Consider the following 15455-nt stretch of genomic DNA (forward strand, 5'->3'; position numbering starts at 1 on the left):
CCATATTAGAGAAAAACTTTGGCATTTTTTGATGGGTTACTTTCATTTTTGCCTTCTACTTTTAATTTAAAATAGGTTACCATTCTCGGCAGGTTTCTAAGGTTCTTCTTCTACGTATTAAAAAAAGTTGTCAAACTTCGGAGTGGCGCACTACTGCTACTAGTGGTGAGAAAGTGTATTGCACCTTTTTCAAAATCAATGAGGTCCCGCGGCCCAAAGTTAAAAACTGTTGTTCTTTTGAGGCCCTCAAGGTGGCGCTCGAGGCCCAKTTGTGGGCCGCYGCCCATAGGTTAAGAAMCTCTGCTCTATACATCRTTCTGCCTCGTCCGTGTAGACGTTCAGTCTGTTATCCTTATCGCACGGTTGAGAGAAACTAATGACATGATTCATCAAGTAAGTGAATTGWCACGAGCCGAGGATGGGAGACTGTTGCAGTTTTATCATCTGCCTGCTGATGGTCTTARGGATGAAGTAACACTTGCCTGTCACAATACATCACATTCAGAAACACCTTAACGCTCCTTAATGTGAAAATTGACATCACAAGGGTGTGATTAGTACTGTGTGTGTGTGTGTGTGTCGCGACTAGAAGAAGTGTTCCTTTTCCTCTGACACAGTATAATTATAGCTTGTCCCTCATGTTGTAGCAGAAGCATCTCTAGAGGTGAATCATTGATGCTGGAATGATTTACGCAGTCAATTAAATCAATCTGCACCCTCCCACAGATGGACAGCGRGACAACTAGCTTCCCATCTATAGCCAGTCACATGACCAGTTCCCTCCTCAACCACGACGTCTTGGCCCTGCCCGTCCTGCCCAAAAGACGCGGCGTCCCTCCTCTGCAGACGTTCGCCCCGCTCAAGACCGTCCTCCCCTGCGACTTCCACCTGATGAATCTGCGCAGCATCCAGAGCCAGGTAAGATTTTTTTTCCTTTTATTATAAAGAACATATTTTTAGTTGTTCTGTTCATTAATTATTAATTTTTTCCTGTTTTTGTGAGCAGAAAGACCCCCTGTCTCCATCTCAGTACACAGCCTTGATTTTACATCGTCTGGCATTGGATTGTGGCTTCGAGGCTCAGAACCTTGGCTTTAACTGCACCACCACACAGGGACAGGTCAGCTTCAGTTTCCAGTTACGCAGAYTTCTAAACCTGAAATGTGCAAAAAGGATGGCTGATCTGATGAAGCTTTTGTTGCATCCTTTTTTAGCTGAACAAAGACTTGTTTAGTAGGGGATAACTGGCACATTTCAGGGTATTTTTCCATGGCCACATGTCACCCTCTCTCTGTTTTAACTGTATTTATCAGCAAATACAGATTTACCACAAAAAAACAGCCATTTCAGAGTGGTTGAAATGTGCCTTTAGGAGGCATTTATGTACCTAAATGTGTCTGCACAATGTTACTTTATTACTCCTTCTAGAGAGTATATTAAATCTAATCTAATAAAGGTTTGTTTTGGGGTTTCTGAAACCATATTAGTGCTCAGCRGGGCTGCCCAGCCATATTAAGTTATATATATTTGAAAATCCACATTTTTCTTTTTGTTAAACCTACTTGTTCAGAGCTCAGTTTATCATTGAGTTAGACACAGAGGCGGGATTCTGTGAATAGAAGCATTCTGTGCACTACAATACAAGCAAGGTCGCATTCTTTTATTTTAACTGTGAAAGAGTGCTACTTGGAAATGTTTAGTTATTTAATTTTTTTTAAATATGGTACAAACTCCGTGAACTTTGTTCACTTCTTCCTTTTGCAGCTGAGCATATGGAATCTCTTCAAGAACGTGGATCTCCACCTTCTCCAGCCGATGTCTCTGACTCTGATGCAGTCCAGCAAGCCTCTGGCCAACGACACCACCATCAGTTTGGACCCCATGGAGATCTCCACCTACAGGATCAAACTGCGCTAAGAGCCGTCCAGAGTAAAAAAAACAAACAAAAGAACAAACAAAAAATAAATAAAAAAACACTAAACACACACCAGACTCCTTGGACCAARGACCAAGCCTGGCCAAATCCTGGCAACAAAGGAGTCTGGGTTTGCCTGTGTTGTTAAGCAGAACCAGGAACATCGCAGCTTAGAGGAGCAGGGTCCGCTGTAACAGGACAGGCTGCACAGCAGGGGGCAGGCTACAGCTGTTGCTTCAGATGCGAGGGTGCGACAGAAACCCAGGTGAATTTAGCAGCTGATCCATATCTGGAGAGACTGCCCGAATCGCTCATCAGATACGGTCTGCGTGTCTCTGCAATCACTAAATGAAATCTCTTTCAGTTCTGCTTTGTAAGAACTTGCGTCTTTTTTATTTTTATTTTTTCTATTTTTGTTCCATCCTGGACTAAAACTACTGAATGTAAATATCCTACGTGAAGGAGGAGGGAGGCCAGGACTGGTGTCACATCAAGAGTGCAATTCACAAAGCTTTATTTGGTGGAAGAGGTTGTTTTATTTTTCGAATGTGGTAGAAATAGATCACATATTCCGAACCCCTCCCTACCAATCTCTCTCTTTTTATTTTTTAAAAAAATTTTTAAATGGTATTTTTTGTTGGAACTTGAATGCAGCAGCATAGAATGTGCTTTCTCATCACGAGTTCTGAGCTGCAAATCCTCGAGCTGTGGGAGTCTTTTAAAAGCTCTGCTGGTCTGTACGCCATGACGGCGTGATCATTAATCATACAGGACAACTTTCTCCCCGTCTGTCTTTTGTTTCTGCTTGTAGATAGTTTGCATTTTTTTGTTGTCCTGTCGAGACGCTGATGAGAAAATTACAAAACGTCCGTTCCTGTCAGAGGTGGTGTCAGTCATTTTTGAGGGGGCTGTTTTTGTGTAGCGTTGCTYTATGCAGTCAGACTGTACCTCATGTTTACCATACAGCAGATATATTGGTGTGGGGTTGTGTTAATGTGAATACTTGAAGTTTGTTAATGTACATGTACAATATCGGGGACCACTCAGTACTTTTGATTTGTGTGAAGCCATAAAACAGGAGAACAAACCCCACATTGGTGGACGTTTAGAAAATAAAGGTCACTCAAAATGACCAAACAAATTTACCTTCATCCATATGCAGTTTTGTGCGTGCAATAGTTACTATTTTTGGTTAAGAGGAATAATTTTGGTGTTCTTGGCAAGATGTCTTTAAAATCACAAGATTCGAAGCCAAACGCGACTCGTTTTTATTTCACTTGAATTTTTACTGCCTAAAATTCTAAATACCTAAATATAACATTTATATAAAAGAGAACAGCAAATACCTGCATTGAAAATCTTGAGGAAAGAGGWTTATTTAAAATATATATTTGCTTAGGAAATAAACCAAATAAAAGATGTTAATGTCAGTGACGCTCCGAAATTTTTGCCATCATCTCAATCGGACATTAAAATGAACACCAAATACTAATCGTATCAGCAGTGTGAACGTTTCTGTCATAATCCACAGCTTGCATGTCCCAAATATGCACATATCAACCAGAAATACTAGTGATGATAGTAAACACGTATAAGAGGTTTGGGATCATTTTTGTGCTGCATAATTTCTTTGTTTCATCTGTAAGTTATCTTTTATTTGTTGATTTATTACGATTTAGTGTTTTTGATGATTTTGTTGTTAGGAGTTGGGGCACAGTAAAAGAATGTGTTGGACTTGTTTTTGCAAGATATTTAACACGACTGAAAGAACGAACATTCCTTTTAATGCTTCAGGCCATTTTCTCAAAGCCTTAATGTTTTTTTTTCTTTTCTTTGAGTTCTTCTATTGTGGAAGGATTAGTTTCTGCACACACATAATCTGTGACCTTCTGTAATGAGAGTGAAAGCAGTGTTCAACCAAACTGTTGTTTTTATTTTATTTCCTGTACTTCTGAGTGTAATTTTGGTTTGCTGACCCTACAGTAATAGGTTGGTTCAAATCACACACAGGGATCCTCAACTCAGAGGAACAAAAACTTCAAAAGAAAAATAAATAAAACTCAACCAAGCTGCAGTTTGATCTCTGCAGTTTTTTTTTATATTATAACCTCGACACTGTCTTCAGGTGTCTGCTGTGGAGGATCTTAAATGTCTGAAGTTGAGGCTGGACTTCTCAARGCTCGTCTCTGTTGCACCTTGCCGTCTCGCCCTGCCCCAATGGTCTGCTAGAGGTCAAAACTTCAAACCTGGACTCTCCCCCCGCCCCTCACATAGGCCTCCCTCCAGCTGTGGGTACCATCTGTCAGAGCAGCCGTCACATCTTTATTTGCACTTTCTRCTGGTGTTAAGAAACCTCACCTCCTGTTTCAGTGCGTGTCTGACGTTCTGTGTCCACGTCTTTATTTTCAAACGCTACATCTGTTGTGAAGCTGATTTGTTCTGTTTATTCAAAGATGATATGATGTGGCAGTTTTCTGTATTTGTTCTCCCAGCGAATTAAGAATGCTGAAGAGAGTGGGGGTAAAAAAAAAATGATTTCAAACAGTATTTGTTTCTAATTTTTTTTTCGTCCAAATTTTAAAAAATTGTTCTGGGGGGGGGAACTAGCTCTTAACTTTGATGTTTGAACAGTAGGGGGCAACATTGAGTCAGTTTGTGCAGCCTTCAGAGGCTGTAACAAGTGCAGGAGACATCATCCTTCTGTCCAGCYCTGCTTGGATCATGTTTGTTTCAAACTTGGGGGAGGAGGGGGGGGCAGTCTGCTGAGGAGCAGAACTGTCTCTGAGCATTGAGCTTTTTTTTAAAATCTTAAATCAGCATTTTCTCCCCTTCATGGTTGTGTGGCGAGGACAAAACTGCTCCCCTTCCYTTAATGAAAGCAGAAAGATGTGTGGTGGGTTTGTCTGGAGGAGCCCACTGAGGAGGCTCYGATGTTGATGGTGCAGGATTGTTTCCCTGCTTTTTCTGTGAGTTTGTTGAGAGGGGAAAAGGACAGACATGAGCGTTCACTTCAGCTAAATGTGAAAACAGCAAACGGGCTTTTYATTACTTATTGCGCACCACAAACGGCAAAAAATCTCATGGACCCCTCAGTGAAATTTAATGAAACCTCCAGAAGGTGATCAATGGATAGATATCTAGAAATGACATTGTTTTGCTTACAGTCCTTGGCAAACACAGAAATGGTTATAACTCAGCCAATTGTGCGGTGATATTAGCAAAAAAAATCATCACAATTGATTGTAGCTTTTAGATAATGGTTACTTTGATAATTGTGCTTTATGTTTACTCTAAATCAGTTACTCTGTTCTAAAATTATACTTTCAAATCATCAGTCTAACTAGCTTCTTTTTAACAGGTTAAACTAGTAAGCTGTGAATTGAAATCTACCTTTCCATAATGTGGAGTGGCAGCAGATCTTTAACACAACATGTCATGAGCTCACGTGTGCCTTGATAAATATGTTTTCGCGTGGCAAGAATTGCAGCGGCAAATACGTTTTTCTTAACAATTTCACACGGTAAGCTTTTGGCCAGCCCTATAGTCTGGATGGTCTGTTCAAATTTAGTGTAGCTGAGCAACAAATACTTTAGGTTTTAAGGGAGCTTGAAACATCACACATAAAGCGAGTTTTAAGTGGGTAATATACAAAATCAACTTTTTTGAGCTTTATATAATACTATAATGTCATTCCCCTCATCAAAAACATACCCAGAGTGTTGCTTTGACTCAGTCATGCATGTTTGAGAAATCCTTGAATCTCTTTTGGTAGCCATGTGGAGCTGCCGAAACACTTGCTGGTACAAAGSCCCGCCTATTTACACAAAGCTCCTCCCTGGAATTCAGTCTGCAGCAGAGCACCCCTCCCCTGAAGCACTGTTGTGAAGACGTGCTGAAGTGGGAGTGTCTGAAACAGCAGGAGGTTCTTAAAGAGACGGAGGCCAATTTAAAGTCGCTTAACTATGATGCAAAGTCTAATTTGATGAAAATACYTAAACACCCCCTTTAAGAAAATCTCATTTTAAAACTCTGGCATTGCAAAGCATATCATTAGTGTTTTAATTAGTCATACCTCTTGTTGCCAAGTCTGTTACTAGACAGTACATGTGTAATTATTCCAAGCTAATGCCAAACTGAACTAATGCACAGCTTGTAGAAACACATAACGAGGGTGTGAATAGGGAGGTGAGGGGTTTCCACACATGCAGCATATATATAAAATGTGAAATGAGACGCATCCGAGGGGCACTTCAGTGTGCCGCTTGTTTTCCCAGCAGGTCTAATTATGAAGCACAGGATGAATACACCTTTACCCACGAACCCAGCAAACCAAAAACTTTTTTCCAGAAAAAAAAAACAAAAACAAAAACGCCGCTGATCAACCGTTTCCAATTTCAGGAGCGTTTTTTTAAGGAGCCCCCTCTTGAAAACKGTTTCTTGAATGTGATTTGGCAGCATCCTGCGCTGCAACTGGATAACAGGGAGCAGACAGACAGAAGGCTGCTGGCACCGACGCTCAAACAAACGCGTCTGCAGCAGTGATGTACGGCCATGAAGAAGTGATGAACCATCTGCTCTGCTGGGTGGTGCTTGTGTTTTCGGGGCTGAATTTAAAACTTTAAACACCTGGCAGTAAAAAAAAAGGAGACAAAGACAGTCCCAGTTATGCAACAGTCAAAATCTTTTTTTATTCCAGCATAAAACTGTTCACAATATCTCGAGCTGTTATCAGTTAAATTAAAAAAGGAGCTATAAAACAAACATAGAAAATGTAATAGATCTTTTTGCTTGTTTCCCCCCCCCCCCCCTTTTTTTTAAAGTGCTATAATTATTTTTGTGGCCTGTCGATCCGAAGGCTTCGATTCAGCGTGTGTAGGGGGGAGTCCACACAGATGGGAAATGTGTGTGTCTATTTTTTTTCTGTGATGCTGACAATAGGAAGGGATGGAACTTCACCTTGATGAAAATGTTCTGGCGAAGAAGCTCCAAAATCAATATACAGCTTGCTCAGTTGAGCAAAATGAGCAGAAAACTATCATATTTCTTACAAGAAGCAACTGATTGGGACAATGTAGCCAAAGGTCAGCCGAGCAGCTTTGGGCTAAGTGCTTTTATAATATCATTAAAAACAGCACTAGTGTACTACAAGTCAGGGAGCTTTTCTGAGTGATTTATCAGATATGTCTTCCCACTGCGACTTGACTGAAAACAGAACATCCTCCACAGTTTCCTGCTCAAACAGCCTGCGGGTTGTTTTATTTTTCTCTCTCTCTTCCACTATGGTATCCCACTGTGCCGCAGAAATCTTCAATTTAAATTTTTCCAGCTAATAAAAGCAGCAACCTCATCACCCCAGTGCTGGAACTCAGCGAACTGGAAACATAACAGCCAAATGATCAAAGCTCAGTTTGTATTCGTGACCAAATCAGATCTGTGTTTTGATCAGGTAATGAGCTGAATGCTTTAAAAGCTTCAGCTATTTTTCCCACAGCAACCTCACTTTGCTGGAGAACCCCAAGCTTGCCTCTCAGGCTGCGGTGAAAAAAAATATCATTTTTTTAAATCTGTAACTTTGGAGACCCGTTATGAAAGGGCTAACTGATCCAAACGATGCTAACAGGATTATTTTTTACATTTGAAACAAAGATTTTTAAAAAAAGCTGTACTGTAAATATCAACACCTTCCTAAAATAATCGCATAAAACATTTTTTCAAGTTTTTCCAGGAAACATAAATCATAGCTCAGCTTCAGTCACACTTGATCCTTCGGCCATTATCTTAAGGGGTAGAATCAAATGATTTGACCAACTAAGAATACAGGCAGTTTTAATATGGGATAAATCTTGTCAGCAGGAATTGAATTTGAATTGCTCAGATTGAATCTGAATATGGATAATTTCAAATTGAATGCATTGGTTTGAAAATGAATTTTACTAAAACGAAACTGAATTTAATAATTTGAAACTGAATTTAAAGTTTTGAATTTGAATTAATTTGCTTTGAAACTGTATTTTGGTTTATAAAAAATTCAGTTTGACTACTTTCACTTTCAGTTCCATAATTCAGATGTTTGTGTCACATCCTGGTCCTTGAGAAAGCCAGGCAGAGTAATCAAACACAGATCCACAGATTTATGTTTCACTTTGGTGAAGTTTCCCTTCTGTTTGTAACAGAGTTGATTCAATCCACTGTAAAAGTGACAAAAAACAGACAAATTTATTTTATTGCAGTGATTAATTTTACCTTTTATGTAGAAAATGTTACATTTACATCACATCATGGATCACAAATTGATCAGATGCTGCTGCTGACTGATCCATGACAGGATGTAAATGTAAACTTTTCTATAGGTAAAATTAATCACTGCAATAAAATAACTGCCAGTTTTTTGTCACTTTTACAGTGGATTGCATCAACTCTGTTACAAACAGAAGGGAAACTTCACCAAAGTGAAACATAAATCTGTGGATCTGTGTTTGATTACTCTGGCTGGCTTTCTCAAGGACCAGGATGTGACACAAGAATCTGAATTTTGGAACTAAAATTGAAAGTAGACAAACTTGATTTTTAATAGACCAAAATACAATTTCAAAGCAAATTAATTCAAATTCAAAACTTTAAATTCAGTTTCAATGTAGTGAAAGTTATTTTCAAACCACTGCATTCAATTTGAAATTATGCACATTGAGATTCAATCTGAGCAATTCAAATTCAATTCCTGTTGGCACAAGATTTATCCCATAGTTTTACCAGCACTGGTCAACATCACGAGGACATAATTTATGCAACAAAGTTGATTTGAAAATGACATACAGTAGGAGGTTATTTCGGGAAGGTGACGATATGTAGTTTAGGGTTTGTGGGCATGTTCTTTTAAATTTACATTAGGGGAACTAAACAGTTTATTATTTGTAGAGTTGAAATGCTGGAACTCTTTAACGTGTGGTTTTAAATTAGAGGGTCAGTTTTTCAAGAAGAGTGAGTAGAAATTGGCTCAAAATGAGGAAAATAGTTGCATGACACCACATATTGGTGAGACAGAAACTATAAATACATCCAAGATAAACAGATAAATGAAAACTTTGTAAATAAATACGTGAAGCTTGATTTTGGATGGTGTGCTGATGTGACAGTAAGGCCTGTGTTCAGTGGATCAGCTCTGATGTCACACCCCACAGCAGCTGAAGCAGCTTCAGCTAAATCGAGCTCTGTGTTTTGATAAACGCTGTCCTCTCGCTGTGACCGTCCACGTCTTCGCTGTCTGATTCAGACTCGTGGACGATCATGTCCTCGTCTGCCCACACAGTGGGGATCCCCTTGTAGCAGATTCGAGCCTTCCTCTCCCGTCTCCGGTCGAAGCTCGAACCAAAGCCCACCCGCGTCCCTCTCGTCTCTGAAAGCACAGACCGCAGTTTGGTCCTCCAGGCCACGGAGGCGGGGCCTGAGCGCAACTGCAGCAAGAAGAAGACCCCGACGAAGGCGGCCAGGATGAAGGCACAGCTGAGAACCACCACGATGACGAGCAGCTGAGTGGGTGGGGCTACATCGAGCCCTGGAATCTCCTCAGCTGCTCCGCTGCTGTCATCCGCCGCCGCCGCCGAGCTTTTGTCCTCCTGCTCGGCTTCTTGGCCCCGTGGTCCGACGGTGGCGGGGGACTTGCGCTGGACCTGGTTCTGGTGCAGGCAGGAAGTGAGGACCAGGTGGCTGTGAGGCGGGCAGGACAGGCAGTCTGTAGGGCCCGTGCCGGAGCAGGTGAGGCAGGCGGGGCTGCAGGGCAGGCAGGCCTGCACGGAGGACAGGTCCACCCAGTTCTCCAGAGACAGGTTGAGGAGCTGCTGTCCTGACGTGAAACCCGGAGGACACAACTTCACACAACCCTGGAGGAAAAGGGAGAAGCCAGGGCTGCACTCTGAGGGGAGAGGAGATAAAACACAAAACACACTCAACTCCCTCCTACCAAAACTTATTTATTTTAGCTACAATCTCCATTTTTTCATTAAAGCTACGTTCTCTTAATGAAACTGATCAGACAGCATGATGGACGCTCAAACCGCCTTGAGCGTCTATCAGCTGCGGTGTCTAAGCAAGATGAGGTACAACAGCTCCATCTGCTAAAAGGTCTGTTCAAAACCTCCAGCTAATTAAAGCTCAACTTCAAACAACTGGCTAACACATAATGTGTGCTTTCACTGCACCCAGAAACAAAGAGTCTCTTTCACAGTGCTGATAATCAGAAGTCTGTCCCTCGTGTATTTGTGAGGAAGAATCTCTAAAACCTACCAGACTTACATGCTTCATATTTATTGCAGAGGACATTCAAGGCAACATGTATAATAGAGATGTGCAGTAATTATTTTTTGGTTAAAATGGGGAAACAAAGAATTAATGCAACCAAAACACTTGCACCAGTTAGATACAAGTTGTTTCTTAACGTTTCTTTTCCAGTTGGGGGGGTTTCTTTTGACAACAATTACGCCTCATTTTAGAATAAAAGATCTGCTATTGTAGTTTATTTAAGAAAGGATTTTATTAGCTGCTCTCTCTGATTCAGAGCCATCATTTGGATATTGAACTGTCCTTGGTTGGTGGAAACTGCAAAGTGCTCCCAAATCACTCCAGCTGAGATTCCTCTCTGAGTGCAGATCACCTCAATAACTTATTACCTCTGGGTTTAGCATCATTTCACTCAAACATAAAAAAACAATAACAACGGGGAAGAAAAAACAAACAACTTTTGGTTTTGCTTTAATGTAATACAAGTTATTAATAGTTTATAAATGTTTAAGTAGATTTCAATGTTTTGTAACGGCTGGGTATTTTTCTCATTTCAACAAATCTGCCCAAGAGTAATTATCTTTCTTCACTGGCATTTCACTAGTTTTTTTTTTATTTACCTAGCTTTTTTTTTTTGCAGTGCTGGGAAATCATTTCTGGGAAGTCCTTATTAAACTAGAGATGTGTAAATAACAGGATTTGCAGTAAATACTGTAATGCAGATTTAATCTGAATGATGAAGACTGGTGGAGTGAGATGTGTCCGACCTCATCCGGTTCTACGTGGAGGCTGTCGACAACGTGCACCTCTTGCACTGTTGCAGTTTTAAATGTGTCTGCTGCTCCCAACACACCACACACTCCCAGATGACACGTTACCCTGCTAATTTATTGTGTGCGTGCAAACATATGCGCAAGAGGCTTGTGGATAAGTCATCAGCGTTCACGTTGTGCTTTTCACAACAGCCAACACGGGCTGACCTGAAGTGTGGTTTGTAACGGCGGCTGATGTGCGAAAACAAAACAAAACAAAAAACCCCCCCCCCCCCCCCGAATTATTAAACACGACCTCACCGATACAGATCTGCTGCGCGTCGAACGTCTTGCAGCTGTTGTTGGAAGGTCGAGGGAAGTCAGGCGAGGACGGGTTGACGACGCTCGGTCCGGTGCCCCACAGGGTGAGGGTGAACTGACTCAACACACCTGGGACCGACACAAAAGAAGTCAGTGAGGGAGGGAGGGAGGGGGAAACATGAGATGTGAGCATAACCTTGAAGGACGTCAGAGGAAAAACAATTCTCTCATCTCACTTCTTTCTGCATCTCTAAACAAATTCACAGAATAAACTCAGAGACTGAAACTCTTTGTGACCATTTTTTTTTCATTTGAGCTAAAGTGCAGCACAAATGGAGAGGGAGGGCGGAAAGAAAAAACAACGACATACTTTAAATTTCACGACTGAAAAGGTCGGTAGGTATTTTTTTCTTGCGGCGGCAGCCAACTGTTAATCTGGTTGTGCCTGGAGAAGCTTCTCCCCTGGGTAGCGAAAGTATTACAAACGGTGTCATTAGAGGAGGAATGAGAGAGGAACTGAAAAGAGGCGAGCCAGCGAAGCGTGAAAGTACGCAGAGAGACTCAGCGAGAGGGCAGTTATTAGTGCCACGAGTGTGGTTTCGACGTAATCTGCCCAGACTGAACGATTAACGGTGATGAGTGAGGGTTACCGTGGTCCCGCTCGTTCGCCGCCACGTTTTCTACTTCTAGCGTCCACTCTCCCTGAGGGTCCTCGTCCCACGAGTGGGTGGTCATGAAGGCCCAGTCGTTGAACCCCTCGGAGGAGTAGTCATTGGGTCTAAAGAGAAGAGAAAACGCACAGCTGTTGTTTTCTTCATGTGCTTTATTCAGAGAATATGCCTGTGGGGAAGATGTGTACAAATAGAATTGAAGAGCACACGTTTTGTTTGTTTGTTTGTTTGTGATTCAAAGCCATAAACAAAAAGGGGGGGGGGGGTTACATTAAGGGCTTGGCTGCTGGCTTGGATTGTTTTGTTGTGTACCTTGGGAACAGCAGGGTGGAACGCGTGCCCAGTGGGCTGACGAGATGAATGGCCAATTTTCCTCTCTGGCTGTGGGAAAGAGTGAGGTGAGCCTGAACGTGCTCCAGAGATCGGACGTACTCCGGTCGTCCCCAGCAGGCATCCACGCTTTTGCTGAACACCAGCTTGTTTCCGATGTCTCTGCAGGTTTTGACAAGTGGAAGGGAGGGTGGTTAATGTTGTGTGGCTGCAGAAATAGACAAAACAATCGGGCTGCGCTAAGTGTCTGAGCGACCTCCTCGGCCCCGAGTAAGATGCTGTGATATGCTTTCAGGCTGCGGGGGGGAGGGATGATGGAGCGGGTCAGTGCTGGTAATAAAACTAAAAGCCGCTGCTGTTTACACACAAACACACAGATTTAAGACGTGCCTCTAACCTGGATTCTGTCAGCATCGTGTGAACACACTGGTGCTGCGGCCCCACTGTTGTCCAGGTCTGTGCCAATACCACCATGGCCCCAGCATCCAGGAGACCGTAACCATATGAATGACTCACTGAGGAGGAGAAAAAAAAAAGGAAATAAGGTGATGAGGAGATAACTGCATGTTGTTAGAAGCTAATCTCTGCTTTAACCCTGAGCATTCAATCATAAATCTTTTTTAAGGCACTCTGCTTTCACCAGAGCTTTTCCTAAAATCAAACTAAATTCACATTTTCTGCTGCCATCAAACACATTTAATGTCTTTTTTTAAGGATCAAGATTAAGACGAGAGATCTTTAGGGAGAGATCTGAACTGTTCTTTCCCATCTCAGCTAGCTGATGGGCGTGTTTGATTGACAGCTGCTGGCAGGAGAATATAGACAAAGTAAACAAACTTCTGGAGCTCTAAAAGATATGGGCAGACAGTGTGTTGTTGGCACACCGTACAGAAAGTCTTTTGTAAAGGTTGTAAGTGCACAAGCAGTTTAAAGTGTTAGTGCTGAACTATAAATCTGCTGCTCAGTCTGACACAAGCCGCAACGTTTTCACGAGCTTGTTTGGGAACTTTTTCCACAAAGTAAACAAGAAAACATTATAGGTGTTTATGTGGCTTTAGAGTCCACGGGGAGAAAAGTCTGCGTGAAAGTTGATCCGGGTGCTTCCTGTGACTCGAAGCCATTTCTAAATTCCCACAGAACTGATAGAACAAATTTCTCATTCTCCCATTTGTGCACCGATCTTTGCAGAGCTGCCAGATAAAGTACTGGGTTGAACAGGAACACTTTGGCATGAAGAGAGGCTGCAGATTGAAACTGACAAACTTGGCTCTACCTCCTGAGACACAGCTGTCACAGATCTGTGCGATATTGCAGAAAAAAGCTGTCATTTGATTTCAGATAGACTAAAAAGACTGTAATGTGTTGGCTCTGCAGATGGTAATTACTGGATGAAGTCAACCAGCTTGTAGGGGTAACGACAAACAAAACATACTTTTTTTTTGTAAAGAAACAATATTTATACGACATAAAACTGTATTTTTAGAAAATCACTTTGTACTAAGAATTTGAGTACCCTGTGGCAGTGGCTTCCAACCTGGGGGGGCCCTAGAGCACATGGGTGTTGGTGGTGGGCTTTTTCTGCTCAGAGGTTGTGAAAATATAAATTATTATTTGAATGTCATTTTGATGAAGGGATAAAGGTTTAATGCGTCTTTGGTAGAAGTGTCCCGAAGTAACATTGTCGAAACTGGAAGTGACTTTTCCGTCAATAAAAGAAGCAAACATCTAAAAAAAAACCTCAAGAAGTCTTCTATATATTCAGTTAAATACAATGCCCAACGTGGTTTGATATTGCAATAGTATGCATTTGTGTAACTGTGTCGATTAATTTTTGTGTRAGAAAATATCGAGAAAATGTGTTTTTCCTCTGTGAGTGCTATGGTGAGATTAGCATTACGCTAGCAGTTTTTTTATGGASTTTAGACCGTGTATTAGCAGCTAATTAGCGCAATGCTAACATTTTTCTTGCTAGTTATTGACTAATGTTTTAAAGAAGTAAATTAAACGTGGTTTACAGCYTTAGTTGTGATTTGTGTGTGAGTTCAAATGTACAGTATGTTTATAAATTTGTGTTTGTAAGAAAAGACTAAATATACAGTAATTGTATCTTGGTTATAGTTTAACCAGCAGCAGKTGCCCTGTGCATTTCAGTGGGCAATAAACAACAATAACTGTCCTTATGTTATTCATAACATGGGGTGAAAGGGACTGAGGGTAAACTTGGCTTAGAAGATAAGGAGGCTTTAAAAATGGGTTGGGAACCACTGCCCTATGGTGCCATATGGCCTTGATTTAAACCAAAAAAAGATAAGAAGTCTCTACCTCTCCGACCCACACCATTGGTCTTCCAGTCTCCGGCGATGAGGTGCCTGGGCTGGGACGTTCTGACCACCAGGTGCTGCATGTCCCTCCAGGTWAGATTCATACTGGACAAACACAAGAAGCAGAGCAATAAAGCTGCATTGATTTTCTGTCATGTAATGGCTGAAGGTAATAATTTTTACATTATGCACATTATGAGCAAAGTCAGGTTTCGCTGACCTCGCTGATACAATAATACAGCCGAGGAAATCTGAGGAGCTTTGGGACACGAGAAAGGTCAGGAGACTGCAGACACACCTGAAATGTAATCAATCTCAACATATGCACTGAGGACGACTATACACTTTTGAAATATTATGCTGAGACATAGAGGAGACCTGGAGGGATGTGCCAGGCAGTCATAACAAAGAAACTGACTCATTCGAAGATTGCGTAAAATACCAGCATTAAAAGAAACAACATAACCTGCTGTTCTTAGAGGTCATTGGAAACAGTAAAACAGCAGATATAAGACTCCAGAGAATGGTGTCCATTCTTTGCTGCAAAGCATGTTTCTAATAAGCTCTGAAACTGGGGGCCAGGGTCATTTTCCACAAAGTGAGAAAACCTGTAAAAACTTTTTTTTCTCATTAGGATGTATCCAGAGACTCAGTTCAGAGTTTCCATTAGTATTAAAGGTACAGCTTTTAAATCACTCCAGTCATGCCCTTCAGATGAGTGATTTGTCCATTTAAAGAAATACTTTCTAACATTGTCCCCACTTAGTGGTGAGATGCCTCAAGGCTCGGTTTTAAGGCTCATTCTTTGCTCATGATTTACACTTTCTTAAAAAAAATATATATATATATATATTTTTTTTTAACCGTTAAT

General features: G+C 41.5%; 2 protein-coding genes across 3 annotated transcripts in view; one reads left to right on the forward strand and one right to left on the reverse strand.

Moving 5' to 3' along the window:
- The window catches only part of man2a2 (mannosidase, alpha, class 2A, member 2), a 17769-nt gene extending 13780 nt beyond the window's left edge, over window positions 1-3989 (forward strand). Inside the window, exons 21-23 of the mRNA XM_014005529.1 lie at window positions 727-918; window positions 1007-1120; window positions 1765-3989. Of these exons, the coding sequence (XP_013860983.1) occupies window positions 727-918; window positions 1007-1120; window positions 1765-1917 (459 nt within the window). The 3' untranslated portion in view covers window positions 1918-3989. The remainder of the gene's footprint in view (window positions 1-726; window positions 919-1006; window positions 1121-1764) is intronic.
- Window positions 3990-5802: 1813 nt separating this feature from the next.
- furinb (furin (paired basic amino acid cleaving enzyme) b) overlaps window positions 5803-15455 on the reverse strand; it is an 86558-nt gene continuing 76905 nt past the window's right edge. The window contains exons 11-16 of one of the 2 annotated variants that reach the window (XM_014005532.1): window positions 14586-14689; window positions 12661-12778; window positions 12246-12425; window positions 11913-12040; window positions 11263-11391; window positions 5803-6541 (exon numbers count right to left, since the gene is read on the reverse strand). In XM_014005532.1, the coding sequence (XP_013860986.1) occupies window positions 6534-6541; window positions 11263-11391; window positions 11913-12040; window positions 12246-12425; window positions 12661-12778; window positions 14586-14689 (667 nt within the window). In that variant the 3' untranslated portion in view covers window positions 5803-6533. Of the gene's footprint in view, window positions 6542-8473; window positions 9825-11262; window positions 11392-11912; window positions 12041-12245; window positions 12426-12660; window positions 12779-14585; window positions 14690-15455 lie in introns of those variants that run through there. The other variant, XM_014005530.1, reaches the window with a different exon arrangement.

Source organism: Austrofundulus limnaeus, unplaced genomic scaffold (assembly GCF_001266775.1).
Source record: "Austrofundulus limnaeus strain Quisiro unplaced genomic scaffold, Austrofundulus_limnaeus-1.0 Scaffold31, whole genome shotgun sequence".
Classification (NCBI taxonomy): domain Eukaryota; kingdom Metazoa; phylum Chordata; class Actinopteri; order Cyprinodontiformes; family Rivulidae; genus Austrofundulus; species Austrofundulus limnaeus.